Here is a 20,120-nt window from a genome sequence, read left to right as displayed (position 1 = left end):
TGATTTAACTATGCATTTTACAGGGCAGCCGAGTTCTTCTTAAGGCCTTTATAATGTATACTAAAGTCAAGGAAGATACAACTATCACGTAAACTGTCCTAACAATTCTCCCCTAAGTGAATAAACCCCAACATGTGGGTGGATTTGCGGCCCACCTCTAGGGCCATCACGATCCCTCAGAACGTTTGCAACTAATATACATTAAATACATGTCATCATACAATAAAAGAACAATGTTACACGTCATCACTATCAGGGACAATGGGCTGCATTTTATGTCTGCACTAAAGGCCCTAAACGACCATGTGGACATAGATGGCTATGGGCACGGCTTCAGCCTCCTTAGCGACAGGGGGCTCTCCATAGCAACAGCATCCCTGTTCCATGACAACGACGTGAGGCGCGGTGAGGTCAGTCCGCATTTACAACGTGCTCTCCTTGGTAACCGCCCAGACCGGCGGCGGCTTCTCTGTTCTCTTCCGGACAACAACAATGGCGGAACCCGCGGATACAGCGGCTCTCACCTCCCCCGATACGGGACTGGTCCCCCCTTTGTCCGGGACCGATGGCTCTCAGCGCCTTCTGTTCTCTCATGACCTGGTGTCGGGTTACTATAGGGGCCAGGCCCGCTTTGCTCTTGTCAGACTCATCCACGGTGAGGACTCGGACTCCGAAGATGACGACGAGGAGGTGGAAGAAGAGGAGGCTGGTGGAGGGAACAAAAAAGCAGGCAGCGGCGGTGGGGGGGCGGTTGGAGGACAGGGGAGCCCTGGCTCGGACACGGCAGGGGAAGCAAGCAGATTCGGACCGCTCCGCAGGGGGTATGTGCGGGTGCAGTGGTACCCAGAGGGCATCAAGCAGGATGTGAAGGAGACAAAGGTAACTACATAGGATGCATGTGGTACATGAGGCGCTTATATGCTGATGGGGTCATAATGTATAATGTCCGTGCAGGTGATCATTCTGCCCATCCTGTGAATAGTGGGATGCGGGCTGATGCAGCTGGTGGATTCCCCTCCTGTATGGGATCGAGTGATCACATAGATCTGCAGCATGATATGTGGCCAATGGGGTGTGGGCACCGGTCCCCACTATTTCAGCAGGGCTATTTCTGACAGGTGATGCCACAGAGGACGGGCGGTGGGAGCTGCAGTGGGGTGCTGAGATTTTTAATTCAGACCAGATTTTTCTATAGGCATCCCTGGTGAGTGGGAGGTCAAAGCTCACCCTAATCTGCAGCATCATATGTCATCAGAACAGTAAGACTGATTGGAATGGGGTGATCAGTAGATTTTTAAGAAATATATATATATATATTATACATTTTTTTTGTACTCTTGGCTGGCCTGGCATGTCAGTCCTTCCAATGTTAGATTTGTGGCCTGGTGGTAAAACTGAACTCTTAAGCCCCCATGCAGGCGTTGTCCTGGCCTTTCTAGGTTCTTCCATCATTGAATTTCTCCCATCACATCATTAATTGTTCCCATTAACCCTGTATTCTCCAGAGAGTCATCTGCACTTCTCGTTTTTGCCAATTCCACTTTAGACGCCTCTGGGTGTTTGCGATGAGACAGGCGGCTCATACATGTTGTTTTTGTGTATCCTGTGCACAAGGACCAGCGCGGTACCAATGGTCAAAAAACATCTGCTTGTGTCTAGGAACCACAGCCTTCTGTTTAATGTGTGTGTGTGTGTGTGTATATATATATATATATAAAATAGTGTTAGTAACTATTGTATGGAAATATGAGTGAGTTTAAAGTGAAATAATGGCAGATCAGACACAGCAGGCCGGAGGGGAGGGTGCCGTGCTCCAGTCTCTGCTTCATGAGGCTGCACAGATGGCTAGCAGAGTGCCAGGCCTCGGCCTGCTGTCTTCTTAAACCGTGCAAGTGGCCAATTATTATTAGAAAACGCCGCTTAAGGACATTGACCTGCTTCAGCACACTAGATCCGGGTGCAATGAGATACCTGGCGTTAAAGCCCAAGCCTCTGCTGGTTATAAGGGTTGTATACCTTCTAATAACCTGACTTACCTTTAAATGTCAGTTTAAAGCAATGCATCTAAGTGTGTCATTCTCTCTGTATATTAACGCTATGCTTAGAAGGGGTTAAAATGGGCTAATATTGGGGGAATTAAATCCCACTGCAGTCATGTGACTGTGCAGATATTACCGCTGGCATTTCTACACTTAAAGCCGTGCATCGCATAATAGTTCTGGCCATCCTATTGCCCCCCACCCCCCCTCCTCGCCCTTTTCCGCCCCGCTCCTATTGTCGCTTCCATCTCCGTATGTCACAGATGCCCTAGGGGCCAGCGAGTATTGTAGTGTCAGTGCTGCGACAAAGTGATCTGTTCGGCGTGTGTGATTGACGCTGTGTTTTGAAAGACAATTGTCGCTTCTAATTCTTGATACGCCGAGAGAATCCACAGAGCCGACGTCGAGCGGCAGCATGCGGCGATGAGGCTGATGCAGTTTAAGGGGGCTAAATGTGATCAAATCCATGGGCGTAGATCAAGCTGCCCCAATTGGCGTTACAATGAGGGACGTTCTAGGCATCTGTTTTGGGGAAGATTTCTTCTCGCCGGTTTTTCAGCTTAGGGTCACACCTTTTTTTAATAATAAAGTAATGCAGTATTTTATCTCGGTCTTTCCGCAGCATTGATTGGACGCTCGCTCCCCACCTTCACGTGGTTAATCAGCCCATCTGAGTCTTATCTCCGGGGACAGATATGAAAAATTGATAAACCTATAAATAGTATCATTTTCCTTTTGGTCGGTTTCAGTCTTAACGGGCAAGATGCATCTTGAGAGCCTTTTACCTTATGTGTCCATCCTGAAAAATACTTTTTAACTAATATATAATAAATGTATATGATTTTAGTCCCAATATATTGAAACTCGAAGGGAGAACTTGGGTTTTGTCTGTTGGGCATGCAACCTCGTGTTGCCGGTTGCCAGCCACGTCTGCTGCTGCTTTTTTATATTGTACTCGTATAAACCCATACGCTATGTACATATTAAATGATACTAGGTCCAAAACATTTACACTTCTGCAGGGGTATGAGACTCAGGAGACTTTGACTGTAATGGCCTTTTTTTTTTTTTTTGATTTAATGAAGACTATGTGTAAAATTTTAATTCAATAAAAGAGAATACATGATTGTACTGTAATAGCTATCCAAGGTAACGTAATAAATGAATACAAGAATGTATGACGTGTAGAAAGCATCCCATGCAAATAACACATTGGGCTTTAAAACGTGCTGATTGGCCCCTAAAGTAATATAATTCTGTCCTGGACCCGCCGTAACAGGCGGTATTTAGAATGTGCTGGGTCCGGGTAAACTTATAGCTTTTTACACACTCGACAATCGGCTTGGCGTGTCGCAGCTTTGTTCTGTAAGCATCACGCGTGGTCCCACAGGTTGTACCAGAAGCATTTTTTTTTTTTTGCTCGGCTGGGGCCGTTTGCCCGCATCGTGTCGTAGGAGCGTTCTGGCAGGACGCCCGTCTGTTTAGCCGGCGCAGCACGAACGCTTTTACGCCACACCAGAGAATTCCCATCCGTTTCAGTTCCAGTCAGCAGTTCCAGAGAACATCAGCCGGGAAAAAAAAAATCCAACTCGGTGTTTCTGTATCATCCTTTATATCCTGAACGGCCTGCACCGTAGCATAGATCGCATTTCATAAGCTGATAATTCTTGCAGGTTGAGAGTGTCTTCTCTCTGGAGATGATTCTTCATAAACAGTACCAGGAATGTCCTCCTAGGATTCTTTCCCGAAGGTCTTACGTGGTTAACTCTTAACTGCTGCTGCTCCTCGCTTATCACAACCTTCAGATGCTTCATTAATTACGTCTGCTTTGGTTTATGGAACCAAGTTTAATGTGTATGCATTTATCGAAGCACGTGTCTACATATTGGCGTTTTGTTCTACATGGACCGTAGGTCCTGTAGAGTTCGGATTCCAAATCGTTTCGTTAGTGTAGTAAAACCGTACAAACTTTGCTTATTTTGGTTTTGTTGTATCGGATTCGAGAATTTAGCCTCAGGAATCAAGAGAACAAAGAAAAACACATTTTATTTAATAATCAGTCCACCAGTAGAGCAGTAACGGTGTTTATGCCGGACCCCTAATCCCAGACCGTCATATGATAACGTTAACTTTGCCGTCTCAATTTACATTTTTCTTCTCTTGTAGCTGAAGCTGGAGGACAGATCGCTCGTCCCTCGAGATGTTGTCCGTCAGATGAGCACAAAGGTACTCAATTTAAATAATCCTGATTCCTTGGGCCTATCCTTTTATTTTCTTTCACGCAACCTGGTCATTTCTAAAGGGTGTACTACATGTTGGCTGGTGGTGATTTGAACTGTTGGCTTTTAATAAATCTCCTGGCGTATTATTGTGTTTTTCAGGACAGTCAATGTGGGACAGTGATCGATGTGAACATAGAATGTCTCATAAAACTGGTCGGAACCAACTCCTTCCTGCACCCGGTCAACAGCAAGGAGCTACAACACATCTGGGTGGGTTTTCATATATTTGAACTCACAATAAACCCCCGGTCAACGCAGCTGGTCCCGCTTAATTCCTTCACAAGTCTTACACTGTCTGTTATGTGACAGACATAACAGACAGCCTTGTAGATATGGGAATTACTTGGGAATCCGAGAATCAAAGCTGGTGACTGCAAAGTTCTGGGCTTTTTATGAGTGTCATCCGTGAAGGTTCTCAAAGGTTATGTTTTGTTTAGAATTATATTATGTAAAGCATTTTTGGAGGTCTATAACCGCTTCTTTTTAGATGTGACTCCCTTTCTTGTTTGACCGAAGCCTAAAATAAGTACAATTGAGCTTGTGATTGTTATGTGGTGCATTCCAGTCTTTTTAGAGTATTTTTTTTTTGTTCCCCCTTTCAGCCCATCATGTATGGAGATTACATAGCATATGACTGCTGGTTGGGTAAAGTGTACGACCTGAAGAACCAGGTTATCCTCAAGCTGTCTAACGGCGCAAGGTACCACCATCAAACATTATCTTGCATTATCCACGCATAGTATGCTAAAACCTTTTGTTTTAGTGAAATATATTTTTGCTACATCCCTCCTTTCAGTGCCTTTTCCATATATGTGCTGCATAATGTTAACCCTTTCCTTGTATTAGTCTGTGTTCTATGCAATCCAACCTCAACTAAGGACTCCATTTTCTCTTGGGCCAATACAGCATTATCCATTTTTCTCGTTGCAGGTGTTCCATGAGCACAGAAGACGCTTCCAAGCTGTACGATGTTTGTCCGCACGCCAATGACTCGGTAAATGCTCAGCCTCATCCTATGAGCTATTTTTTTTTTTTTTTTTTTTTTTACAGTTTAATAGCAAATTGATTTGTTGCCAAAAACAACTTGGCACCACCCGATCTTGAATATTCTGTATCCGAGTGTCCTGTGTGAATTTTTGCAAATCATCGTGAGTAAAGCTGGGTGGAGATTTTTTTTCCTGCTGGTGCAAAAACCTCACAATTTCACATCATTCAATGGTAACTCCTACAGGTAAAGAGACCCTCCGAAACTGTGCAGAAGCCAGTTCATGCCTGTTGAGCTCACATTTTCATTGTTTGGCTTGTTGTGACATAACCATCAAAAAGGCTGTGGGAATGCCTTTTTTGGTGGGGGGGGGGGTCTATGGAATGGAAAGTGCTACTTTCTGCCATTCTTCAGAACTAGCTCAAATTGCTGAAAACTGCATCGCAGTTTGTTGCCAATGGGGCTGCCTAGCCGAGGAGCAGTTGGGGTGCCCATGGTGACCCCGTCCGCTGCCTAAAGAGCCTATAATAAACACGTGAGCATAAGAACTGGACCACGGAGCAATGGATGAAGGTAGCCTGGTCTGATAAATCACATTTTCTTTTACATCACGTGGATGGCTGGGTGTGTTGCTTATCTGGAGAACAAATGGCACCGGGATGCATCCATAGAGGCCCCACCTCGCAGCTTACAGCACTTAAAGTATCTGCTAACGTCTTGGCGCAGAGACCACAGCACACCTTCAGAGGTCTAGTGGAGTCCATGCCTCGATGGGTCAGAGCTGGTTTGGCAGCAAAAAGAGAACCTACACAATATTAGGCAGGTGTCATAATGTTATGGCCGATCGGCGGATGTTGCCGTTTTGTGATACCTAAAAACCTCTTTCAGTGGTGTTGATGTGAATTTCCTTCACATTCTGCCTGAAGTGTGTATAACCATTTTAAATGATGCTCACGTAATTTTTGTTTTACTTAACCTCTCATAGGGCTTGTTCTTTGATGACTCCTATGGATTCTACCCTGGTCAAGTGCTGATTGGTCCATCCAAGGTGTTTTCTAACGTACAGTGGCTTTCTGGGGTTAAACCAGTTCTCAGCGCCAAGAGCAAATTCCGTGTGGGTGTTGAAGAGGTAAATGTCCTGCTTAACTTTTCTCCAAACAACCTTCAGTTGACAATATTTTAGTTGCAGGCCAGTAAACCAAACTCTATAGTACATCTTGTACCTCTTTTGTGCCTGTGTGAAACATTACTGTAAGTTCAAAGACACACGCCAACACAATTTAGTGTGTTCCAAAATAGCAGCTACCTTTAATGTCAGCAACACATTAGATGAGCCGCTTAAGATTATTGTATTATATTCTGTAACTCACCTTCTTCCTCCGTTACTCTTGCAGGTGCAAGTAACAGAACTGAGGGTAACTTGGATTACCAAAAGCTTTTGTCTTGGTGGCGCAGACTCCATGGACCCACCGTCATCTGTGATCACTCAAGAAAACTTGTGCAGGTGGGTAACACAAGCTTGTTTAATCACTGCCACGGTTGTCGAGAAATGATCAGAATTAAATTGTATTTGTTGCCTTTTCTACCGATATAGAATGGAGGCAATCATTTTTGTGCGTTTTATGAAAACATTTTTGGAATGAGCTACAATTGCCTGTAGAAATACGCCATTTATGGTGCGTTTCAGAGAAGGCTGATGCTATTTGTTTAAAAGATGTGTATCGTGTGATTTACCTCTGGGTGCGCTTTATCCTTGCAGGGTTAAGAGACTAGGATCATTTGACCATACTCAACGGCAACTGGGAGAACGATGCCTTTACATCTTCCCAACCAAGGTGGAGCCAACAAAGATACTGTGCGAGAGTCTTGAGAAAAACTGTCTCCTGGGGGAGGTGGCAGCCACCAAAAAGGTAAGCCCCGTGTGACTGCTGGGTATATGTTGTGCATTGTTTCATTTTGATGAAAGTGGCCATTGGGTAAGAGACTCGTTGAGATGAGCTCCGTTTGGCAGTTACCCCAAACTTCTCCTTCATTGACGTTGGGAGGCAGCTGATGAGTTGCCAGAATGTTGAGAAGGTCAAGCAAACTGCTTGTGGGGCCAGGTCCGTTAACATACAAGCAGTGGCGTCGCTACAGGGGGGAAAGGGGGGGCAATTGCCCCCCCTAGGTTACTCGTTGCCCCCCTGCCGAATTTGGATCCCGTCTTTCTTTTTATTTATTTGTTTAACGCGGAGGAGAGAGAGGGTGCGGCCCGAGTAAGATCGGCAGCCAAGGCAACCGATCTTACGCGGGCCGCACCTCAAGCCCTGCTACTTACCTGTGGGAGGGTCTTCTGTACTGCATAGAGGAAGCGGAACATAGCAGAGTTCACGTGACATCACAAGACTCTGCTCCAGTCCCGCTTCCTCTGTGCTTTACCAGAGAACGCAGAGGGAGGCCGCGCCCTCTGCTGAAGTCTGTGAGCGGCGTCCAGGAGCTGCAGTGCAGGTAAGGAGTGGGGAGGGAGTTTGAATGAGAATGTGTGATTGAGGGAATGAATCTGTGAATGAATGAGTATATGAATGAATGAGTGTGTGTGTGATAGCATGGATGTGTAAGTACTGGAACCTAGGCATGATGGGACTGTGATTGCTGTTAGCAATCGCACTCCTATCATGCCAAGTCAGCCAGTACATGCTGAAACCTAGCTAGCTGCCCCCCTTGTCTATGGATGCTGCCAGCAGTATGGGGTCTGCACATCACTTACAGCCATCCTGTACCAGCATGTACTGGCTGACTTGGCATGATAGGAGTGTGATTGCTAACAGCAATCACAGTCCCATCATGCCTAGGTTTCAGCATTTACTGGTTGGATGTGTAAGTGCTGGAACCTAGGCATGATGGGACTTTGATTGCTGTTAGCAATCAAACTCCTATCATGCCAAGTCAGCCAGTACATGCTGAAACCTAGCTAGCTGCCCCCCTTGTCTATGGATGCTGCCAGCAGTATGGGGTCTGCCCATCACTTACAGCCACCCTGTACCAGCATACACTGGCTTACTTGGCATGATAGGAGTGTGATTGCTAACAGCAATTCAAGTCCCATCATGCCTAGGTTCCAGCATTTACTGGTTGGATGTGTAAGTGCTGGAACCTAGGCATGATGGGACTTTGATTGCTGTTAGCAATCACACTCCTATCATGCCAAGTCAGCCAGTACATGCTAAAACCTAGCTAGCTGCCCCCCTTGTGTATTGATGCTGCCAGCAGTATGGGGTCTACACATCACTTACAGCCACCCTGTACCAGCATGTACTGGCTGAGCTGGCATGATAGGAGTGTGATTGCTAACAGCAAGCACAGTCCCATCATGCCTAGGTACCAGCATTTACTGGTTGCCTGGGTATGATAGGAGTGTGATTGCTGTGTGGGCAGTGTGGACGGCAGGGCTGGCTTTGGGGTGTGCAACCTGTGATCTATGCCTGTAATTTAGGGGGTTTTAAATATACCTTTTAATGACATGTTTTTATGTGAATTCAAATTGATCTTTACCTGCAAAGCTGGGTTTTTGCGTTATTCTGTAGATCCATATCTATATATTTCCATACATTATTTATGTATACCTGCAAATACAGTGTTTGTATGTCTTATTCAGTTGATTAATACCTGCAATGCTGTTTCCATGTATTTATTTGATCTATACCTGCAATGCTACGTTTCATATACTATTGTATACCTGCAAATACAGGATTTGTATGTCTGATTCTGTTGATTTGATATATACCTTCAGTGCTGAGATCACAAGTGAATTTCAGTTGATCTATCCATGCAAAGCTTGGTTTGTGTGTTAATGTGTTGATCCATACCTGCTATCGGCAACTGGGGCTAATATTAATATATATGGGCAGCAGGGGCAAAAACACTAAAGGGGGTATAAACGACAATGCAGTGTGAAAAATCCATCCTGATGCAGACGTCTGTGACGTGGATTGTGTCCTGCTGTTTGTGTGTTTTTGGTTATCAGTGTAGCAGAGCCTGTCCTCGGGTGTGTGTGTATAGGTGTTGGTGTGGCAGAGCCTGTCCTGGTGTGTGTTTGGGTGTTGGTGTGGCAGAGCCTGTCCTGGTGTGTGTGTTCAGTTGTCAGTGTGGCAGATCCTGTCCTAGGGTGTGTGTTTGGATGTGGGTGTGGAAGAGCCTGTCCTGATGTGTGTGTTCAGTTGTCAGTGTGGCAGAGCCTGTCCTGGTGTGTGTGTGTGTGTGTGTGTGTTTGGATGTGGATGTGGCAAAGCCTGTCCTGATGTGTGTGGGTGTCTGTGTGGCAGAGCCTGTCCTGGTGTGTTTGGATGTGGCAGAGCCTGTCCTGGTGTGTGTATGTTTGGTTGTCGGTGTTGCAGAGCCTGTGTTGGTGTGACAGAGCCTGTGTTGGTGTGTGTGTCTGGGTGTCTGTGTGGCAGAGCCTGTCCTGGTGTGTGTGTATGTTTGGTTGTAGGTGTCGCAGGGCCTGTCCTGGTGTGTGTGTCTGAGTGTTGGTGTGACAGAGCCTGTGTTGGTGTGTGTCTCTGTGTTGGTGTGTGTGTTTGGTCATCTGTTCCTGGCACTTAACTTACAGTAGGAATTATTTAATTTATATTTATCCAGAGATAAAATGCCCTCCTGACGTTGTAGTGACTTCAGGGGACAAAACGTTCAAGGCCCTGAAATCATTTAGTGGAAAAGTTATTTATTGTGTTATAATATTTATTTCAAGGATTAATCGCACTCAATTGTGGCTTCAGGCTTCCCATGTTGAATGATCAAGTATTATTTTAGCCCAATAACAAAAGTATAATTCCATAGCACATTACTTTTGGAAATTATGAATGCCCCCCAGTTTGACTGTGATACCTTGTGTGCCCCCCCCTATATATTGTTTCTAGAGTCGCCACTGCATACAAGATTTGCTACTTTTAAAAGAAAATAGCTGGTAAATTGATGCATTCTGGGATTTGTATCCTCCCAACAGGTGGATAAGTTGCTGGAAAAGCAGATAGTAAAGATCATTTCCTGCATCCAAGAGATCTCCAATCCAGTTGATATTGTAAAAAAAAACTCAGCTGCGGCTCCAGGTTCAGGCCCTCCGGTGAAAGGTGCCGAGGGAGACGACGATGTCGGAGAACCTGCCACGGAACCAAAAGACGCTCCACATACTAAAGATTCTTTTAGCAAAGAGCCCCCGACGGGCACCTTCCGGGAGATTTTCCATAATTTCCAAATTCAGTCTACAGAGCTTGATGCCGACGACGAAGCTGCCGGAGACACGGATGAAACCAGCTCCGTGACGTCTTCAGCAAGCTCTACGGCGTCCTCGCAAAGTGGCTGCGGGGCCGGGCGCAAGAAGAGCATTCCCCTGTCTATACGGAACCTGAAAAGGAAGCACAAGAAGAAGAAAAAGAGCAAGGTTTACCGGGAATTCAAGCCGGGTGACAGGTTAGCGATCAGCTGCAAAGTTTCTATATAGACCACTTGTCCATTTTTTTTTTTTGATTTGTTTTATTTTTTGGCTTTTTTTATTTTATTTATTCTTTTTGAATGGACAAGATGTGTGAATTCAGCTTCTTCACCTTGTTGAGGATACATTTTAATAATAGTGCTAATGCTTTATAAAGAAGACTTGGCTCTTAGGAATAGTTTTGAGGTATGTTGAGTGTGTTTAGCAAACCCTACATTCTCCTTGTCATTTTGGATCTTATTCTTAGCAATAGTGAATAACCATTTAGTTAGGGTTTGTCAGATCCATTCTTTACATTCTGGTCGTAGCCTTTGATGGCTACACCCACCTACTATCGGCGGCAGCAGCTTTTCTACTGCTTCTGATAACGTATGGGTGGGGTTGGTATTTTTTTTTCCCCAGAATTACTATGTTTTTAAAAAACAGCTAGAAGAATCCAGATGGCATCCAGTGAAAATACGTGTTTATCTAGGTAAACCACGCTTATCTTTTAGGCTACACTTCCTCTTTAAGGAAGTCCCATGGAAAAAAAATTCCCTTGAGCGCAAAAACGGTACGCTATACATTAATGCGGGTCGGCATTGACACCCCCCCCCCGGCTGAAACACCACACTGAGCTGATTCTTTATGGCAATGCTAATTAAGTCTGTTCATCAGTCAGTGTCCAGCTGGGTGATTAACAATGAGCCATTCTGTTGTCGGTATGATGGTCAGAGTGCTTGTCTAAAAGACTGGGCCAAGATCAGAGCTACAAGACTGAAAAAAAGCCTCATATGCAGCTATCTGGAAAAAATATGCAAAAAATAGGACTGTTTTAAAATAAAAAAAATATATATTTCTGTAAATGTTATTTCCGGTATTTTTTTTTATCTTTTAACCCCTTAATGACAAAGCCCGTACATGTACGGGCTCAAAATGCATTGTTTTCGAAAGGGTTTAGGAACCGCCCATTGTCCTTAAGGGGTTAAAAAAAATGGTCCGATGCTTAGAAATAATTCTCTCGTGGACTGTTTGATAAACGCCTCTTGAATTTATACTGTTTCAATAACAAACCTGTTTCGTGTATGTGTCTCATCCCTTGACAGAGTGGCCGTGGACGTTATCACCACGGTGACTACAGCCGATGTGATGTGGCAGGATGGCAGCGTGGAGACAAACATCAGGTCCAACGAGCTATTGCCCGTCCAGCATCTGGATAACAATGAATTTTGTCCTGGAGATTTTGTCGTGGATAAAAGAGGTTGGAATGGTTCTTTGTGCTTTCATCACCAATGTACTTTACTGTACGTTTTTATTTATTTTTAATCCTAATAAATTAGATTTACAAAGATTTTGTTGCCTAAAATTCAATTTGGTCAACGAGCATCTAAAGTGCGGTTTAAATGTTCCTGCTTTCCTCGATGATGATTAAATTGTAGCTGATCATCAAGCACTTTAAGAGATATTGAGCTAGCCGTCTCTCCCTGCCCCCTTGCAGCACACGCGGTTCCGGATCCCAGTTTGTATGGCGTGGTGCAGTCTGGCGATCATACTGGGCGCACTTGTGTAGTCAAATGGATCAAGCTGAATGCTGACGGAACAGACGTCGAGGTGAGTGCAGCTTTGTATAGCAGCCTGTAGGCTCTTAGCACAAAATGTAAGAAATGTCATTTATGATTGTGAACCTGTGGCAAACGTGCATGATGCAGCCCATCTCGAAAGTCTCTGCTCCCCTGACCTTTTCCGATTTTATGTATGATATTTTACAATCCCTGGCTTAAAGGGCATACGCTGTATATCCGTTCTGCAGCTACTGGTTAGAGGTTAAAGGAACCCCATGTGAGTAAATGAGGGTACTAACAATGTATGTATAATATATAGGAACTATTGCGTATAAACCTGGTCTTAAATCTCATTATTTCTATATAGCGCCGTCATACTCCGCAGGGCTGTACAATGACGTAACAAGTAGTATATAACATAATTTAACTGGCATAAACAGGAGGTACGGAGGTCCCTGCTCAAATGAGCTTACAATCTACTTAATGCTGTTTGTCACCTTTTTGCTGCTTTCTGATTAAGAGTCACTTGCACTCTCTGCTGGGTTTCACACCGTAATATATTTTTATGATGAGTTGCTCTTGTGTGAATTTGATATGTTTTGTCAGATGTTGAGCAGCAGGGATTGATGCTTTAGTTATGAATTATTTTGATCACAGCATTTCATTGTCACGTTTAGGTTGTTGGGGAAGAGGAAGACGTGAGCGTATATGACATCGCAGACCACCCGGACTTCCGTTTCCGGACGACAGACATTGTTATACGTATTGGCAGCTCCGAGCCAGAGGCTTTTCCTGACGACAAGGTAAGGCCAAAATGACTTTGGGTTCGCTTAAAGCAGAAACCCACTCTAATACTACGAATAAGATCTCCTTTTATTCTTGTGTGGTGTTTGATGGTGTATTTAATGACTGCTTCCCTGTGTCTTGCAGCCCTCTGTTGGTCAAGTTGCCAAGGTAGATGTTAGCGGTAAGGTAGAAGTGATTTGGGCAAACAACTCCAGGACAGTTGTCCTTCCACAGGTAAGAGACTCGCATCTACAATCCATTCATCGCATGCGTTTTCCCACGTATTCCTGAGATATTATGGAAGTGTAAATATTATATATAGTTGTGTTTTCCAGTTTGTATGCAGAATGCCCATACATACAGACTCTTATGAGATAAAATGAAAGAAATATGAATTTACCTTTTTTTTTTTTTACTAGCCTTTTCATTCACATTGAACTATGCTTCAGATCTATATTCAGGTAGTTAATTTAAGTCTCTGTATAAATTAAACTTAAATACCAATAACAAAAGCATTTTCAGCCCCTGAACGTTCTTGCCAAAGTTTCTTGGCCGAAGATAAAATGGAGCAGAACACATGGATTAAATCTCACATGGAACGCTAGTTGCATTACATTATTTTAATGATAGAACTATAACAGATTCTAACTTTGATCACTTTTTGTGTCAGGCCTTAATGCCCCTGCATTCAATATTTTGAACAATTGGCAGTTCGTGTGTGTATACAGGTCACTGGCTTTAAATGCCCCATCCCAGAAGATCTGATACACACCGGAATGTTCTTGTTTATTTTGAGAAATCTTAAAACCTTGGCAAATGAGATTTATTCATCCTACAACTTAATCTTAGTTTCTTTTGTGTTCACTTTACAGCACCTGTACAATGTAGAGTCTGAATTAGAAGAGTCTTTCTATGACTCGGTGGACAGCAGTACCAGCGGTGCCTCTTCTGACGAGTGGGAAGATGACAGTGATAGCTGGGAGACGGACAATGGCTTGACGGAGGATGAAAATGCTCGGAATGTAACAGAAGATGGATCCGAACTACAGAACCAGGCCGCTTCTGCAGAGCCATCGCAAGAAGTGGCGTCGGGGGAGGCAGAGCAGGGTAGCGCTGCTGCCGCCGCCGCTGCTCTTGGCGTGCCAGGTTTGGCAGTGAAAGTGAATGAGAAAGAAGGGTTCGTCAAAAGCTTTAAAGAGCTGAAGGAGGCAATCAAAATATTGGAGAGCCTGAAGAATATGACGGTGGAACAGCTTCTCACAGGATCTCCAACTTCACCTACCGCCGAACCTGAGAAATTCACCCGGGAGAAGAAGTTCCTGGATGATATTAAGAAGCTACAGGAGAATCTTAGGAAGACGCTAGACAACGTTGCTATTGTAGAAGAGGAGAAGATGGAATCTGCCCCGGATGGTGAGAAAGAAGAAAAAGCTGAAGCGCAGACACCTGTTCGCTCTGAGTGGCCAAGTGATACACCTGTGCTGTGCCAACGGAGTGGTGGGAAGCCCGGGGTCATTTTCACCAGTGCCAAGGGAGAGGTCTTCTCTGTGCTGGAGAGTGCACCAGGTGAGAAAGGGGCTTGGGGTTGTTTGGTCTCTTGAATCCAATACAAAGGCACACTAGGAAGGGTGAATTCAAATGTACGTCTGTTTGCCTTTTAGAGTTCCTACTATAAGCATAAATTACAAACATACATTTCTCGGGGCGACAACGTTCCAAAGAGCTGCCGTCCGTTCAACATCTGTGCGTTTTGTATATATATCTGTTCTGTGTGCAGTAGTCTGCAAGAACGTGGCTTTTAAGTTAGGTCAACAGAAAAAGTCTGAAAGTGCTCATATTAGATGTCGCATGTAATATATTTACATATATGTCCATGGTCTATCTTTGCTCTTATGTCATCGCATGTATGTTGAAGATGGTGTCATTTTTCTATTGATGTCTGGCACGGCTGGACTGGGAATTAAAAGCAACCCTGAAAATATTGGTACATATTTTTTTTCCATGTGCCCATACGCCACACCAAGGGTATAACTAGAAATCACAGGACACCCAACTTCACAAGCAACACATGTGCCCCCAAACAGCTTGTGTGTGCGCCAACTGTCCCCCCAAACATGTCATCCTTGCCCCTTATACAGTCATTCGCCCATTCTCTCTCCCACACTCCCTTACCTAATCTGCAGATTTCACTGGTCATGGGGCAACACTGGGGCCTCCTTGACGTCAATGCAGCCCAACAGCTGCCTAATGCAGGCCCGCATCTTACCGCTGTGGCGCCTGCACACTGTGTGAGGAAACTCTCCTCCTTTCCCACAACTGTGTGCAATCGCCTCAGCGGTAAGCTGCGGGCTGGCTGTCCAGCTGCATAGACATCAACACAGCCCCTGGACCTGGGCTAAGGGGGTGCAGGAGAGAGAATGGGTGAATGAATGAGTGACCCGCCCCTGATGTCTGGTAATTCATAGGCTAGTGAGGAGTGTTTGTCAACAACTGGACATTTTTCTTTTGACAAAACCTTTTTTTTTTTTTTTTTATTTATTTTTTTTTCCTTAAAGCAGAACGGTCATGTGGATGACCAGTCGGTTAACCCTTATGTTGTTCGAGCAAATAATGATTTTCTTTTCCTGTGCTCTCCTGTTTCTCTAGAGAGTCATGCCTTCAAGAAGTTGGAGTTTCAAGCCCCAGAAGCAAAGAAGTTTTTTAGCACGGTGCGCAAAGAGATGGCTCTCCTTGCCACATCTCTTCCCGATGGCATCATGGTGAAAACATTTGAAGACAGGATGGTAAGTGTCAAGTGCCGTTTCTCTCACCACAACTTTCCAGCACTGTTTAATCTCCTTCTATTCTAAGGTATATATATTTTTCTAGCATCGCCAATGATTCGGTTCTGCCTCTTTTAGAAAATGGCTTCTGCGTTACTAGATTTCTTGGCTTATCTTCTAGGATCTGGATTAAGCTCTGTTATAACCCTTTATTAATGATATTGTGTAGTCTGCTGAATTGATTATTTTACAAATTCAAGCTGATGTGGTCTCCTGCTATATACAGCCTGTTAATATATGATCCCTGTGTTACAACCAACTAGTTACTCAGGCACAAATACCTGATGGAAATAACAGAGATGGCAGAAGATGTGTTCTGGAAAATATTCATCTAATATATATATATATATATATATATATATATATATATATATATATATATATATATATATATTATTTTTATTTATTTTTTAACATGCAACTCCAGGTTTAGGGAATAATCCCCAATAATTGATGATCTCATCACCACTAACTCATCTTGGATTTTGTAGAAGTAACACTGTGCATTTTCTGTTCTTAGTTGCATCGTTCTTGGTTGTCATAAAACAAATTACACGTCTTCTGATGCCATTCTGTTTGTTTTTTGTTTTTTTTTCCCAGGATCTCTTTTCTGCATTAATTAAAGGGCCGACTCGCACTCCATATGAAGATGGTCTTTTCCTCTTTGACATTCAGCTACCAAATATTTACCCTGCCGTTCCCCCCCTTTTCCGCTACTTGTCTCAGTGCAGCGGGAGGCTCAACCCAAATCTCTACGACAATGGCAAAGTTTGCGTCAGCTTGCTGGGGACTTGGATTGGAAAGGTAACCTAGTAAATGTTTTACGGGGGTTCATCAAAGGATAGACTTGTTTATCGGCATGGCCCTGTTAATGGATACCTTTTACAGCACGGATAATAGTTGGATGCAACAACCCTTTCTCTTTCCTTTATTGTACCTTTTTTTTATCTTTCCTCTTGTGTAGGGGACTGAGAGGTGGACCAGCAAGTCCAGTCTACTTCAAGTGCTCATCTCTATTCAAGGTACGTCCTCTTGATGTGTTGTCATTTAAAACAAATTCAAGTGTTTATGCCATTTTTATTTGGATTCCAAAATATTGATGAATCCTTGGCAAAATTGGTAAGGTTTATATAGGTAATGAAACCTACTTACACCTATATGTCACTACGCACTAGTCTTTTAACCAGTGATTTGCCTTATGTACTTTAGAGCAAAGGGTTTGTTAATAATTATTTATTGTTAAAAGGTTTAGTTTCATCCTTTTCTTCTTTTGCAGGTCTCATCTTAGTAAATGAGCCGTACTACAATGAGGCTGGCTTCGACAGTGACCGAGGTTTGCAGGAAGGCTATGAGAACAGTCGCTGCTATAACGAGATGGCTCTCATCAGAGCTGTCCAATCCATGACGCAGTTGTTACGAAGACCTGTTGAGGTTTTCCAGCAGGAGATCCGGGAGCACTTTCAAAGCAGCGGTTGGCGCCTAGCTCACAGGATAGAGACCTGGCTAGAAACCAATTCCATTGTGGAGAAGGCCGGTGAGCTGTCCAATGGCCAGGACCATCCCTGCATAGTTCCTTATAGCCCTACTGAACCAGAGTGCACGCCTGATCCCGCGCTAGATTCCAAGGACTTGGACGATTCGGGGTGCGGCGCTTCCACCCTTTCTCCTGGAGATTTGGAAAACATGGGCAAAGGAGTGATGCTGGAGAGCAGCCCTGCGGAGGAGCCAAAGGGAGCAACTGGGGGAGTGCAACCCAGTGTAAAACCAAAGAAACGTAGAAAGAGCTACCGCAGCTTCCTGCCTGATAAGAGAGGTTATCCAGACATCGGCTTTCCCCTGTTTCCTCTCTCCAAGGGCTTCATCAAAAGCATCCAAGGTGTGCTAAGCCAGTATAAGTCTGCACTGGTGGAAGCTGGTATCTCAGAGTCCCGTGGAGACAGACTCACGCTCCCTTTGTAAGGACTGGAGAGAAGCGATGGAGGGGCACACACTGCCTCCATTCCCACCTCGCCTTCAACACTCCTTTCTTGCTCTGCCGTTTCCACTGCCGAGTCCCTTTTATGTGATGGTTTCTTGCAATTACTTTGGACTTCTGACACACACACACAAGCTGAGACCAAACATGATTGTAAATCTAATTGCGGCTGAAACTATTTATTTTTTGCTTTGCTTGTGTTTACGCGGTCCGTTTTCATTACTCCGGGTATTATAATCTGGGGTCAACCATGCTGCTATGGGATCAAGGGTTCCTCCAATATATGCGCTTATCGCTTTGCAGGGGAACAGACCTATACGGTACTGCTGGATCTGTTCCTCTGAAAAGGTGTTTGTTTCCAATGTATACATGGTGTTTTGGGGCTTGGGTTTAGCAAGCATTGCTTTGAGAGAGTAAGGCCCAGTATAACACAGATAGAAGTGTATACCAACAAGTATGTATTTAAAAAAAGGAGAAAATGGCAATCACAGCATGTTTTAGGTTGGCAGGCTATGTTCTGGGCTGGACCCAATTTGGTAAATAAGAGCAACGGCCTCGTATCTGCACTGCCACTTAACACTATGACAAGACACACAACACCCATAATGCATATGTGATTTTAGTAGGTGGAAGTGCCCTCGCTTATAGGTTTGTATGCATCCGTTGCCTTCATGAAAGTATAAGGGTCATTTAGTGATTTAGTGATGGATCTACTGCTTCCTTGGCCACCAGAACCCTGAAGGTGGGATGCCAGAGGTTGCAACATCAGCAATCCTTGATTTTAATCTCGTGTCCTACTATACAGACAAGAGGTGCTGAGGTGTATCACCATAACAGAAAAGGGACATTTTCGTTAGAAACACGCTTTTCATGTCCTGTATGTACTAGCGAGTAATTTCATCGGTTACCCCAATGCAAAGGGCGCTCTGCATTGTGAGCCAGGGGATAACGCATCGCAGCTGCCGCAATCCGTAACCTAGACAAAGCCTCGGCGCAAAGAAATAAACAAGAAACAAAAAAGCTATTAGTGAGTATTTATTGATTTACTATTTAACGTATTTTTGCCCAAATTTGCCTACCGTATTTGCGGTAAGGGATATTTATTAAAAGCGTGAAATATCATTTCTGTTTAATGACTTTTTTGTTTACCTCCTAACATATCGCTGAACCATTGGAAACCAACCATGGCGGGCATACCTGCTTGCAGTTATGAAAGGATAACCCCTTCGCCCTCAAATGGGTTCTTTAGTGGCCAATGGATCTAGTGACTTTAATGTCATCAATGACAGCTTCAGCGCTTTCTCTCTCTCCTTCCTTTCTATTATAACCATGTCTGACAGATCAGGGTTGGATACAAAGGAGGCTGATGAGATTGAGGCTTTCTCCAATCTTTACCCCGTAGTCTTCATTGCTCTACAATGAGAAGAATGTACTGAACGTTATAGAATGGACCCGGCTACTTAAAGCGGGCTTTACAGAGTTAACTCACTGCCATCATTGCAGGTCGAAAGAACTCCTGGTCTCCCTTTTCTGTCCTCTCCACCACGCACTGCCTTACACTTAGGCATGTTTACGGTACTTTTCCCGCCCGAATTAATAATGTGACTTTTTCTGGGGGGACGGTTTCTGGCGCCTCCTCGTGAAACTGATATCCCCCCCCGTACGTAATATTTAATGGTTTAAGTAACGCAAAATCATATTTAAAAGGTGTGAAGGGAAGCATGAGTGATAACTGGTTCATTAGATGTAGACTGCGTGATATTTAAATAATGTACAAATTGAGCTGCATTTTTTTGTTGTTGTTGTTTTTAACCCCTTCTGTGCTGGACTCTTCCGTCTTGTTGTACGATGACTTTTGACAGACACGGGAGTTGGCCGCTTCCTTCGGATGTTCGTTAGTGTATTAGCCCCCACCGTGGAAAAAACCAAGAGAACGGCAGGTATGGTAGAAAGCTTTGGGGTCCTAAATTCTGAAAGAAATGGGGTGAGGTGGTAATCCCGCGGGTCCTAATTTTATAGGCTTTTCTCTTGGATACCTAAAACAAGCTCAGGCCAGGAGGGGTTAAAACAAATTGACAATATGAAATGCCCTGCGTCTGGCGAATGTACAGCGTTTAAATGCTGGTAATGGATCTTTTTGAACCAAAATGCTGTAAAATGCTCGTGCTTCTGATGTTTGTATAGTGCTGTGAGATTTTTTTTTTTTTTTTTTACTTCTGCTAA

General features: G+C 44.1%; 1 protein-coding gene across 1 annotated transcript; it reads left to right on the top strand.

Annotated features, from left to right (window-relative positions):
* Positions 1-454: 454 nt before the first annotated feature.
* UBE2O (ubiquitin conjugating enzyme E2 O) lies at positions 455-19,019 on the top strand. Its single transcript, XM_053453350.1, has 18 exons — positions 455-879; positions 4,206-4,265; positions 4,421-4,531; positions 4,924-5,021; positions 5,252-5,315; positions 6,292-6,435; positions 6,701-6,810; positions 7,066-7,216; positions 10,288-10,751; positions 11,859-12,013; positions 12,251-12,363; positions 12,992-13,117; positions 13,245-13,334; positions 13,973-14,666; positions 15,747-15,883; positions 16,523-16,726; positions 16,887-16,944; positions 17,199-19,019. Exons 1-18 carry the CDS (start codon positions 493-495, stop codon positions 17,879-17,881), a joined length of 3,849 nt encoding a protein of 1,282 aa, XP_053309325.1. The 5' UTR covers positions 455-492; the 3' UTR covers positions 17,882-19,019.
* The last annotated feature ends 1,101 nt before the right edge of the window (positions 19,020-20,120 follow it).

The sequence above is a fragment of the Spea bombifrons genome, chromosome 13 (genome assembly GCF_027358695.1).
Source record: "Spea bombifrons isolate aSpeBom1 chromosome 13, aSpeBom1.2.pri, whole genome shotgun sequence".
NCBI classification, from domain to species: Eukaryota; Metazoa; Chordata; class Amphibia; order Anura; family Pelobatidae; genus Spea; species Spea bombifrons.
This window is presented reverse-complemented; position numbering and strand designations above follow the sequence as displayed.

What these genes read in the sequence shown, in the direction of transcription:
- UBE2O (XM_053453350.1), top strand. Translation starts at nt 493, where the DNA reads ATGGCGGAACCCGCGGATACAGCGGCTCTCACCTCCCCCGATACGGGA. An exon ending in AGGTGGCAGCCACCAAAAAG is followed by an intron (nt 7,217 to 10,287) that starts GTAAGCCCCGTG and finishes TCCTCCCAACAG; the next exon opens with GTGGATAAGTTGCTGGAAAA. An exon ending in CTGACGGAACAGACGTCGAG is followed by an intron (nt 12,364 to 12,991) that starts GTGAGTGCAGCT and finishes TGTCACGTTTAG; the next exon opens with GTTGTTGGGGAAGAGGAAGA.